We start from the raw sequence: 12,562 nt of genomic DNA on the forward strand, positions 1-12,562 counted from the left end.
TTAGGTTTACTGAAAGCTTCCTCCACACACACCATACAAACCCAAGTATGCATCCCTTGGCAGGCTAACAGTGTGGTCTCACAATGTGCCTGGAATCCACAAGAAATGGGCTCTTTTTTTTCAAGAAGTGAATAAATTAGCATCTTTTAGTTTGTGAGCTTTTCAAATCAACAAGAAGCCTTCACTCTGGAACAAATAAGGGATAATTCAGGTTACAGTTTCTTGATAACAGTCAATTTCTGTGATAATGTGTACACTTATGCATGGATGTGTGTGTGCGAGCATGTGTTCTCAGAGGCCCCCTGCTGGTTTTTATCTACAGCTTTCCCGGCGTTATTGTGTCAGACATCCTAAAGCCGCGAGCGTCAGGATTACAAAACCCACAGGAAATTAAATCAGAGCTGACAACAATGTCAAACAGCGATGCACCGCTCACGAGGACATGGTGGTTCATACATGCTGGATGGCATAGCTGTTCAGAAATATCTGATGACTGGAAAGCAAAATGCCTGTCAAGGAGACAGACACACACATTGAGTTTTAATTCCATTTTGATTAAATTGTTCAAAATAAAAATAAAAATAAATTCTGAGCATGAAAAATGAGCATCATACATTTTTACTGTGATTTACAGAATACACCTGATAAAATGTCCTTCAGTGTAACAACTTGTATCACAACACATATTGTCAGGAATATGTAGATCAATAATAGTGTGATGACATTAAAATACTCTTATTTAAGGATCACAACACATGCCCAATGTATGAATTAAATATTAAATGTTATTTAAAATAATATTCATCAAACCACACACTTTGTCTGCAAAATAAGCAAAAAATAATATTAAAAAATATTAAATAACTAATATATATCTATAAAAACAGATATCTAAAATACATTATATATTATTATACAAAATAGTATTCTAATATATTGTTTATAGATTATGATATAACATAAAAAACAATACATTAGTATTTTACATTTTAATATGTACGATCAGAATAAGCATATTGTTTATATATATATATATATATATATATATATATATATATATATATATATATATATATATATATATATATATATATATATATATATATATATATATATGTCTTTTAAACTGAATGGCAATGGAAGATTATTTTACCCATATTTTGGCTTTTTATTTTCACAAACTTATTGTTTTCCATGTAATGTGCTTTCATTTTACACAATATTTAAATTTGATGCGATGCAGACACCATATATTCTACAACTATAAGTTGTTTTAACCCAAAAAGGGTAAAATGTAGATCAAATATTTAACAAATAGAATGTAATAACCCAACATTTGTAGAGTGTATAAAACCTTAAATGTAACTTTCTAAAGTTATTACATCAAATACATCCATCTATAATGCATTATTTGGTTATCTAAATCAATAGAGCTTTTATTTATTTATTTATTTATCTATTTTTCATTTTGCTCCAATTTAAGCATGCCAAATACACAATTAGCCATAAACATATATATATATATATATATATATATATATATATATATATATATATATATATATATATATATATATATATATATATATATATATATAATATACATATATTCTGTTACACTGAATGACAATGGAAGATTATTTTATCCATATTTTGGTTTTTTATTTTCACAGAATTATTGTTTTCTATGTAATATGCTTTAATTATACACAATAATATTTAAATTTGATGTGATGCAGACACCATATATATTCTACAATCTAAAACGAAAGTGGTTTTAACCCAAAAATGGGTAAAATGTGGATAAAATATTTGACTATAAAACATAATAATCTACCATTTTAACTCTATAACTACCCCACCAAGACAAAAATGATTGGATTGCATTTCTTAACTCCTAATGTCGTTAGTTAACAAACTCAAGTCCATTTTTTTCAACACATTCATTTTTAAAATATCAGCCTCTACCAAATGGTTGATATGTCGGATTATGGTAAAAGTACTGAAATTACTACAAATACTATGAAAAATCTGAAAATATGAAGTGCAAGACCAATTTATTTAAAAACTATTCTAAATAAAACATTTTTTAAATACTAAATCACCTTCATTTTTTGAAGTATGCCGTAAAATATTCTCATTTAACATGTTTTCAAGTGTAGTAGTGCAACAGGATTATGTTTGTTTGATTGGTTTTGTAAACCAATAATGCTATGAGTGCAAGCCATTATTTAAAACAGTCATTCTTTAACTTACTTTACAGTCATGATTTAAAACAGTGTACAAACATGCTCAACCGTTTGGTAGAGGGGCAGTCAAGGGGTTAAGAGTGTATAAAACCTTAAAATGTAACTTTCCAAAGATATTGCATCAAATACATTTATCTATTGTGCATTATTTAGTTAACTAAAGGAACAGTGCTTTTATTTATTTATCTATTTTCCATTTTGCTCCAATTTAACCAGGCCAAATACACAATTAGTCATAAACAAATAACAATGATCATCAGCCTCAGAAAGCAAATGTAAGCAGCAACATGACAATTTCTAACCTGTCTGTCACATTCGATTAAACCCATGTAAACCATAGTCTCATAGCTTAATACAACAGACCAGGAGCACAACTGTCACAACTCCAAAAGTACAGCTTTCTTTCAGAAAAGACTAAATATGATTGCATAAATATGTCCAAGGAGCTTTACAATACATTTTCTAGACAATCAAAACTCAACAGCATTAAGACATGGATTCATGCATGAAACACTTAAGTTTTAACTGCATTAACTGCTTTCTGTAAGAAAATAAAAGCAATAGTTTACCTGGCATACTTCATACAGGAGTTTGTACTGCTCTTGAGGCTTCTGTAGAGTACAGACTCTGCACCCCATCATGGACAGATCTGACCATCTAGTCTTTCTCTTGGAGGAGAGCAGAACTCAATGCGCGCCCTTCCTCTGTCTGTCTGTCTCTCTCTCTCTCTCTCTCTCGTTCTTGCACTTTCACATGTGGCTGCCGGCTTGACCAAACACCTTGCCTTTTCTCTTCCTCCTCCTCCTTAAATGCGTCCCAGTTGCTTTATTCTACAAGAATCTCTCCAGCGTACGTTTACATTCAGTGTGAGTGTGTGCATGAAGTCTGTTCTCCCTACTGGATCTGTCTGCTTACACCGGCAACAATCCACTACTTATGCACACCCACTCATGTATATTAAGCACAGCATCATTGAATATTCAAAAGTGGGCTGTCCATTGTTGCTGCTGTGCTGTGTGTATATGCATGGTGACTTCAGTCTGCAGAAGATTTCATTACTCACTCCACCTGAAAGGCATCATGCCAAGCGACTGTTGAATGGGGTCTGATAATTATGCAAATTGCAATAATTCCAAGTCATTCAAATAATTGTTAATGCGTCAAAAGAATGAGAAAAAAAAACGGTTTTCTTTTCATCGCTAATATTGCTGGATAATTGGATTTCAAAGGATTCAAAACAATTTCAGTGAACTTTGGCATACAGCATGCATGAAGACAAAGGAATAATCAGGGCAATCGTTGGAGCTGTTTCTCCATTAATAAGTGGGGTGACAGCCAAGCAAACAAATCTACAGACTGAACGTTTCTTTTTGCCCTGTGGACCAGGCTAAGGTGACTGATGCAAAATGACACTGGACACTTGGTATCCCATTAATATAAAGGTTGCCTTTTATGACACCATAGCTGACAATAGGGCACTGCAGACCTGGCATAGGGCATGTCCATCACTGTGGTGCCACTCAGCCAACCAAACATAAGTGGCAATTAGAAGAATCTCGAACCATGCCATGGGCAGCGTTCCTTATTTACATGAGGGGAACTATGATCTAATTTCATTCCCTAATGGGGAAACCTACAAATTGCCGCACTACAGGATGCTCTTTTATTTGACCACTGGACCAATTTTATTGGACATTTCCATAAATTTAACCCAACTTTGTCTGCTATTTTGCATCAGCTCGCCCATTCTAGTTGTATGACTGCGGAATATGACTGCTGCCAGTGCAATTCTTAATGATAGATAGATAGATAGATAGATAGATAGATAGATAGATAGATAGATAGATAGATAGATAGATAGATAGATAGATGGATAGATGGATAGATGGATAGATGGATAGATGGATAGATGGATAGATAGATAGATAGATAGATAGATAGATAGATAGATAGATAGATAGATAGATAGATAGATAGATAGATAGATAGATCACACGATATATTGATAGAATGACAGAATAAAGAATGATAGAAAGATAGAAGGATAGAAAGAGAGAATGATAGATAGATAGATAGACAGACAGACAGACAGACAGACAGACAGACAGACAGACAGACAGACAGACAGACAGACAGACAGACAGACAGACAGACAGACAGACAGACAGACAGACAGACAGACAGACAGACAGATAGATAGATAGATAGATAGATAGATAGATAGATAGATAGATAGATAGATAGATAGATAGATAGATAGATAGATAACATGATAGATTGATAGAATGACAGACTAAAGATAGAACTACATAATGATAGAAAGATAGAAGGATAGAAAGAGAGAATGATCGATAGATAGATAGATAGATAGATAGATAGATAGATAGATAGATAGATAGATAGATAGATAGATCACATTATAGATCACATGATAGAATGACAGATTAACAGATAGAAGGATAGAAAGACAGAATGATAGATGGATGGACGGATGGATGAATGGATATTCAATGTCAATTTTAATGGTGCCAGTAGTAAAAATCTTGGGTTGTGGACAATCTGAAACATGTATTGTTCTGAGTCTACCTTCACTGTCATTCCCACGTCTTGGAGAGTTACAGTGTGGAGAAATCCCAAAGAAGCATACCACTAATATGACTATACTACAGCATGGGGTATGAATAAGTCCGGGCTTAACTGTATATATTCATGTTAAGATTTTATTCAACTGTGTTATCAAAATAGTCTTTATGAAATATTTCAAATTTAATCTCTCATTATAGAACAATTAAAAATTCCAAATAAATATCCAATATCATCCAACAAGTGGCCGATGTATCATGTATCATCTCTGGTGACTATACAGCATACAAGCCATCTAAACGACAACAGCTGAAATCAATCGCTATTTCTAATGCCAATCTGAAAACATTAAGCTCATGATATTCTTTAGTAGCAGCACAGCTGAATGTCTGTCCACATTCCATACGTGTCTTTATATTCTCATAAACACATTTTACAATCCAAAGATACCATGGGAGTCTGAACGGCTTGCCTTGTTGTGTATTCAGGGTTATCAGATGAGAAAATATTATTTCAGAGGTGTATTTAAGCTGCCTCTGCCCTGTCCCATCCATCATCTCATTGACCGGGAATGTGTGATGAGGGCGCAGCACAGGAAGACAGTTGGCACTGACCATCCTTTCCAACCAGTCTCAGTGGAAGGCCAGGATGAGAACTGAAGGGTTTTTGTATGTATGTTTATGTTTAAGCTGGTGGCGGTACTGGGATTTCCTCAGAACAGATGTTTCCATATGATACTTCACAGTCCCGGTTTTCTGCCATTTCCCAGACTGCCTCGATATAGGATCATTTCTACCCCCAAAACTCACATCATTTCTGGACCATCCTGTTGTCCTCTCTCTTTGTGTATACATTAGAGTTGTCAATTCCCACAAGTTACCAATATTAATTATTAGTTTAACAAACAATTATTTAAACAATTGTTGACTTTAGTAATGCAAGATGTGTTATACTGACAGGACGTGCAAATGACACTCAAATCACAAACATCCACATCTGAAAGAAAATGTTTTTTCCTACTGTAAAAAACCTAGTAGGACTGTAAAAAGAAACAACAGTCAATCATTTAAAAGATCTATTTAATTACTAAATGTAATGAGTAATATATGAAATGTATGTGTGCGCAAATTCTAAGTTAACAAATTCTTTTTGTTACTGTAAATGTCCCCTTACCAGAAGGTGCATACAATATTTTACATACTATTGTCACTATCACCAGCGATCTAGCAGTTGCAGATCACTGGAGAACAACAAATCTGTCACAGAACTGAACTTCAAATCCCATCATGCACCCCCCCACACACCAGTTCCAGTTCTCTCTGATTGCACACACACAGCTGGAAGCTGATTACATGGACTATATATTCATCTCTCGCACACATTGCTGAGTCTTGTTGTTTGATTACCTATAACAATGCAAATATTTTTTTTTGTCTAGTCTTATCGTGTCTTGTTTCTTTGTTTATCCTATGTGCCGCCTGCACAATCCTCTGCCTATGAACATGACTATTCGATTGGTTTACCCTCATGATACCATTTGTTCTTGTTTGTCCATTGCCTGCCTGATCAAGCTGTTAATAAACTGCATTTGGAACCTCACCTTCGTTGTCACCCGACTCCTAGTATTACAATTATACATGTACAATATTGTATACACAATGTACATAATATTATTTAACAAATGCAGCATTTCTTTGTTCTAGCACAGGAAAGAAAAATAAAATTAGAGGCTTATGTCAGTGTCTTAGGAAAAATATTTTAGTATATTATTATATGTTCATAAACTAATTGTACCATTTGAATTAGATATACAAATCAATTTCAGATAATGAATGTTCTGAAAATGCTGTCCATGTTTGTCCATGTCCTTTTCTGTTTCTCCAAGTATAATAGTGGAGAGTTTTTAAAACTCATGAAAGCTTGCTTTTTTCTCCTCTATTTGTATGTGGTGCTTGTTGCTGTCGCATTTGGGTTGCTTCTTTAGGGGTCAGCAGAGATGCACTACAATGAATCACATTGTTTAACAATGACATTTGTATTAAACTTATAGGGCTATGCAGTTACTTAAACTGAAATTGCAATCTGATTGAGCAAATCTGCAACTGTTTCGCATGTCTTCAAGGAAGCAAAGTGTGATTGGTAGTAAATCTACTACTAACGAAAACACACAAACCCGTCCAAATACACACAAAGAAACACAGAAAATCACCTTGGGAAATAGGGATTGCTGAATAAGCAAAAAAAATTAACTGCTTTCATTGATTTAGTGTAACTAATAATTACTTGACTATGAGAATGCCTTCACAGAAGGATTTATTTCAAACACTTGACTGCAGTTATGACGTAAGTTTGAAGTAAAAAACATATCATTTTATGCTGTTATATAACACGCAACTACAGTTAATTGAGAAGTGACACAAACAGCATTATCATAGTCATTATTGCCAAAGCCCCTTTAAGGCAAGTCATTTCACTCGGCGGACATGAATGGGGAAACATCAAATTCTCCAAAATTGTTTGCCAAGCTTATAATTCAATTTCATATTAGGAATCACCAATAAAATTAAACAACAACTCTCTCTTTAGTTTCATTTCTAAACATTAGAATAACACAAACTCTGCAGAAACTCATGCCTGTTCTGAGCCCCTCTCCCAGAAAATCATCAGTCTATAGTGATCATTGCTTGGCTCCTTTACTAGAAGGCGGGGCTTCATTCAACATATTCACCGTTAGTCTTTTCCCAAACAAAACTATATGAGTGACATGTCTTGTGTATTCTACAGTGTTTGTTATCACAGAAAAAAATATCTTAATGTCACTATCGACCAATTAAACTGAATTCGAATTTAAACCAATTTTTTTCCGCTGCCTATCAGTAAACTCTGCTCCATCTGAATGCACATGCTAGAGGTTTACTAGAATATGTGCACTAAAATAACCCCAATTAAGTCCCCCAGCTCTAAATGAACTGAACTAAATGATCAATGGACTAACTAGAATCAGCATTCTGTGGAATTTGATTGTGCTTGATGTACTTGTTTCACACTGATGAATTGTCATACTCTCTCTACCTGATTTTCAATTGTGCCTGTTTTCTCTGTAAAGCTGCTTTGACACACTTTGAATTGTATAAAGCACTACAGACATAAAAATGTCTGGACTTGACTAGTGAGCATAATTCTTTCCAACAGTACATCTCTGGCTTTGGAATGATTGACAGCCCTGCATATTTTCAGATCAAATAATGTTATCAAGCTCTTGGATGGCAAGAGGCATCATGCTGAGCAGATGATGAGGGCTTGGTTTATTTGATGGCACGGTATCGTAATTTTGATGTCCCTCATTCTTTTCATCATCTTCATGTTTCTATCTTCAGTCCCTGGAGGTATGGTCTGGTTGTGATAGGAGTGTGTATGTGTGCATGTATGGATTAGCCTCTGACCTGCTTAAGGCTCAAATAATCAAAGAGATTTACAAATCCTCCACACAGATTACAATATACATGTTTGCATTTATATACATCATGATATATAAAATAAATTAAATATAGCTAACCTAATTTGGAATAAATAAGCAAAACAAATATAAAACTAATTTTTTTTAATCTGTAATTGCCTTGATAAGACTACACTGACATTTTGTAAAGTAAAATCCTTACTGTTTAGTTTGATTATTACAAGGGCTTTTACAATCAATACAATCAATATAAATGAGCACTTTCTCTCTCTCTCTCTCTCTCTCTCTCTCTGTTTATGTGTGTGCAGTTGTATTGACAAGACTGTATTATCTGGACAGAACCCAACATCGGGCCGACGTCAACGTCCAACCTAAAATCAACCGAATATCAACGTCTAATGATGTTACAGCTTGACCTTGTGTGGATGTTACCACTATGACGTCAATCAGATGTTGGATTTTGGTTGCCAAACCTGACGAATAAATGTCAGTACTTGACGTCAATATGACATTGGTTATTTGTTGAATATGATATTTAGATCTTGGGCTACGACAATGTCATCATCGTCATCTTTTACGGTCCGGAAAAAAAGAAAGTTTTCTTTTCATTTGGTGTGCGCTATCAAATTCCATTAAAACAGCTCTCTCCTATCAGTCCTTACTCGCATCCAGTAGCTCAGTTTGTCCAGTCAGTAGAGTTTATAGCTAAATATTTAATCCTTTATTGCATAATTCATAAAAATAGAAGTAAAATAACAATCATTACAAATTTATTTAAAAAAAGCACCTGAATTGTTTTGCATTTTGTGATTTTTTTTCAGTTGCATAAAAATCTATTTTCCATTCATATATTAGCAAAATGTTTGCTAATGTTTAAAATTATATATAAACATTATTTTCCATTCATATGGTTTATAGTGTTTGCATGTCCTTTACTGCACAGGATTTATTTATTCATACATTCATTCATTTTTTTTCGGCTTATTCCCTTTAGTAATTCGGGGTCGCCACTGCGGAATGAACCGCCAACTTATCCAGCATATGTTTTACGCAGCAGATGCCCTTCCAGCCACAACCAATCTCTGGGAAACATCCATACACACTCACTCACACACTATGGACAATTTAGCCTTCCCAATTCACCTGAACCGCATGTCTTTGGATTGTGGGGGAAACCGGAGCACCCGGAGGAAACCCACGAGAACGTACTGCGCCACTGCGTTGCCAGAATTTATTCAAAAAAATTAAAATAACATTCATTACAAGCTGATTTAAAAAAAAAAAACACCTAAATATTTTTGCATTTTGTTATTCTTTTTTCAGTTGATTAAAATACTATTGTTCATTCATATATTTCATCACTGAAGATTCAAAATAAAAGTATAAAAATCTTGTCTCGTTCTCGTGAACCCAATCTAATCGCTCGTCTCATTTCTTAGAGTAAGCATCTCGTTACACCCTTGATATTGAGTGATAAAAATAACATTTTTTGACTAGTTTAATTCTTATTAGGGCTGTGGGATTAATTGAAATCAAATCACAATCATTTGAAACATTGCGATTAGCTAAATCGCAAGGGGCTGCGATATGAAATATATTTGTATTATATAATTTCCCCCGCCCAGTGCAAATGCGTGACTGCTGTCTGTGTGTGATAGTCTTACTTGCCAACTGAGTGAGCCCAATTGAGTGATGAGTGTCTTGCTAAAAAGTGAACTGAAAGCATTGCCAGTGACACTCAATAGTAGCAAGCAACAGCAAAGTAATTTCAGAGTGGTTTTAGCCATGTTAGTTTGCGGAGTGTTCTGTATTTTTATTTTTTGTTTTTTTATAGTAAACTACACTAGCTCCCTAATTTGAGTTCAACTTGTTTACAGAAAGGTTAGGTCATTTTATTTGTGTTTACTGTTTGATCTAGAAAGGTTTAATTTCTTAATACTTCAAAATAAATTTGAATAAATGTTTATGTTAGCTAATATCTTTTCAGTTGCCTTTTTTAAAAACACTCACTGCATTTAGCAGTAAGAAGCTACGATACAGATTATTGAGCTGAAGCTTGACTACAAAATTAAATCGCAAATCAAATCCAAATAGCAATATCTGTAAAAAATGTCACTGTATTGTATACTTACAGGCTGGGGTTAGGCTGTTTGTTTTTGTTTTGTTTTTGTAAGTTTATGCATATCAGAATATTTATCCTGAAATTTGTGATTATTGTAAGTCTATTCAATGACTAAATAAAACTTATTTGACAACCCCCCCCAAAACCCAATTTATTTGGTTTTAAATGTTTTAATATGTTATTTGAATGTATTTAGCTATAATTAATCCACAAAATGTCATATTTTTTTAAAAAAGTTTTTTAAATACTGAATTGATTTCTTTGTTTTAACACAGAAAAAAAACATGATTCTTGAATTCTTGACTACTCAACTATGATTCATGGATTTACTAAATTTTTTACGTTAAGTGGTTGTAAACAATTTATTTGGGCTGAATTTAAACAAACAAATGAAGTTGAAAATTATTAAATTTAATTTGTTTGTTTAAATTCAACACAAATAAATTGTTTGCAACAGTTCTGCATGCAACACTTTTTTCAGTGTACATGAAAATGAATATTTTGTAAACATGCTTGCTATGGTATCAGTTTGTTGTTTTGCCAGCAGTGCACCTCACCCGCTTCCCTGCACAACTTATTTTATCCCCTAGACTATTGATCTTGGATTTCTGCAAAAAATAAAAATAAAAAAGCGAGATAAAAACAGGAAAGCTAAAAAATGGTCATTAGTGAAAGTGACTCCTGTTGCCTGAGCCAAACAAAAGAAGCACAGATAATGATGTTTCTTGGGGTGTCATGAGCCACATGGGAGGTGGAGGAAGGGCCGTAGAGGAGGTGAGTTGACAGGAGGGGGGCGACGGCGACATCATCCCCACTTTAATTAAGACAACACTTGCACTGGGAGAGCAGAGCACCCCTGCTCAGGGTCTGAGCTCTCATACAAACATTCATATTCATCGCCTGCTCCTCCAGATGTCTCGCTGTGGCCCCGTTGGACCGCTTTAACAGTTGTCTCTGTTGATGCTTTAAGAGACACAACAGGGGGGCCGAGGAGATCTCAGTAGCATGAATTCTTTGTTGAAAACAACACTTTGAATCTAACACCAAGAAGGCACTTTCAATTTTTTTTATGATGAAATGCATGTTTTTAATACAGCTCTCTATGGAGATGTTGTGGAGGTTAATCATTTTTTGATCTAACCAGTTTATCCTCCCTGATGCAGCACATCTTACAAAAGTTAAACAATGATAATGGTATTAATAATAGCAAAATAAGAACGGGTAACTTTTTGTTGCATCTTTACGTAACAACAATGTGCTAAAAATGTTTTCCTTTGCACATTTGAAAAGTTTTGCATTGCCAGAGTGTTGTTTATGGATGCATGAAAACAACTAAAATGGCTGTATTAGGCATCTCAGGCATGCTGTTGGTTATGAAACTCTATAAAGAAGCACTATGCTCATGCAGCTCAGCCATTGCTTAATGCAGTTGTTGTGCAAATGAATAGCCACAACACATTCAAAAAATTAAGTTGAGTCTTTAGTTGAAAATGGTGTCTATAATCAATCTTAAACAATGTGCACAAAAAATGTTTACACTGACGTAAATTGCATTCTTACACTGATTTAAATTGCATTGCATGGTTTTGTAAGCCACGTTATATTATTTTATTCAGAGATAGGCTAGCGATAGCCCTATATAAAAGAAAATCCATACAAATATATATTTTTTATAACATGTATTTGAGTTTCCTTAACAACAAACCCCTTAAATTTAACATAATTCAACAGAATAAAAAACAAACAAAAAAACAAATAGTGGTGTGTGTGTGTGTGTGTGTGTGTGAAATGTATATACAAATGATCACATAAAATATAATTCAATTGACACTAATCAAATTTGCATAATGTGTGCAGGCTTTGCTTGCCTGATGTTCTCTGCATTACATATATGTTTCAGATGATATAAATATTTAAAAATCAAAAAATATAAATTAAATTCCTGAAAAACTGGTTGGTTGGTTAATTCAGCCATTCAATTATGAATTAAACTAAAGTGAAATTATCCTAAAAACAGATCTATACGATAGTTGTATAGCTGCATACACATCTCAGCATGCAAACCTCAACAATGACCAATAAATGTAAAGCAATACATTGTAACATCACAATAAAAAAGTGACAATTAATTCATACTGCATTGAGAACTGT

At 33.9% G+C, this 12,562-nt stretch overlaps 1 protein-coding gene across 2 annotated transcripts in view; it reads right to left on the reverse strand.

Moving 5' to 3' along the window:
* pdzrn3b (PDZ domain containing RING finger 3b) overlaps nucleotides 1-12,562 on the reverse strand; it is a 146,865-nt gene that overhangs the window by 31,686 nt on the left and 102,617 nt on the right. The window contains exon 1 of one of the 2 annotated variants that reach the window (XM_056460388.1): nucleotides 2,819-3,118. The exons of the other annotated variant lie outside the window; for it this stretch is intronic. Within the exon in view, the coding sequence (XP_056316363.1) occupies nucleotides 2,819-2,890 (72 nt within the window). The 5' untranslated portion in view covers nucleotides 2,891-3,118. Of the gene's footprint in view, nucleotides 1-2,818; nucleotides 3,119-12,562 lie in introns of those variants that run through there. 2 annotated transcript variants of the gene reach the window in all.

This window comes from Danio aesculapii, chromosome 6 (genome assembly GCF_903798145.1).
Source record: "Danio aesculapii chromosome 6, fDanAes4.1, whole genome shotgun sequence".
Taxonomy (NCBI): Eukaryota; Metazoa; Chordata; class Actinopteri; order Cypriniformes; family Danionidae; genus Danio; species Danio aesculapii.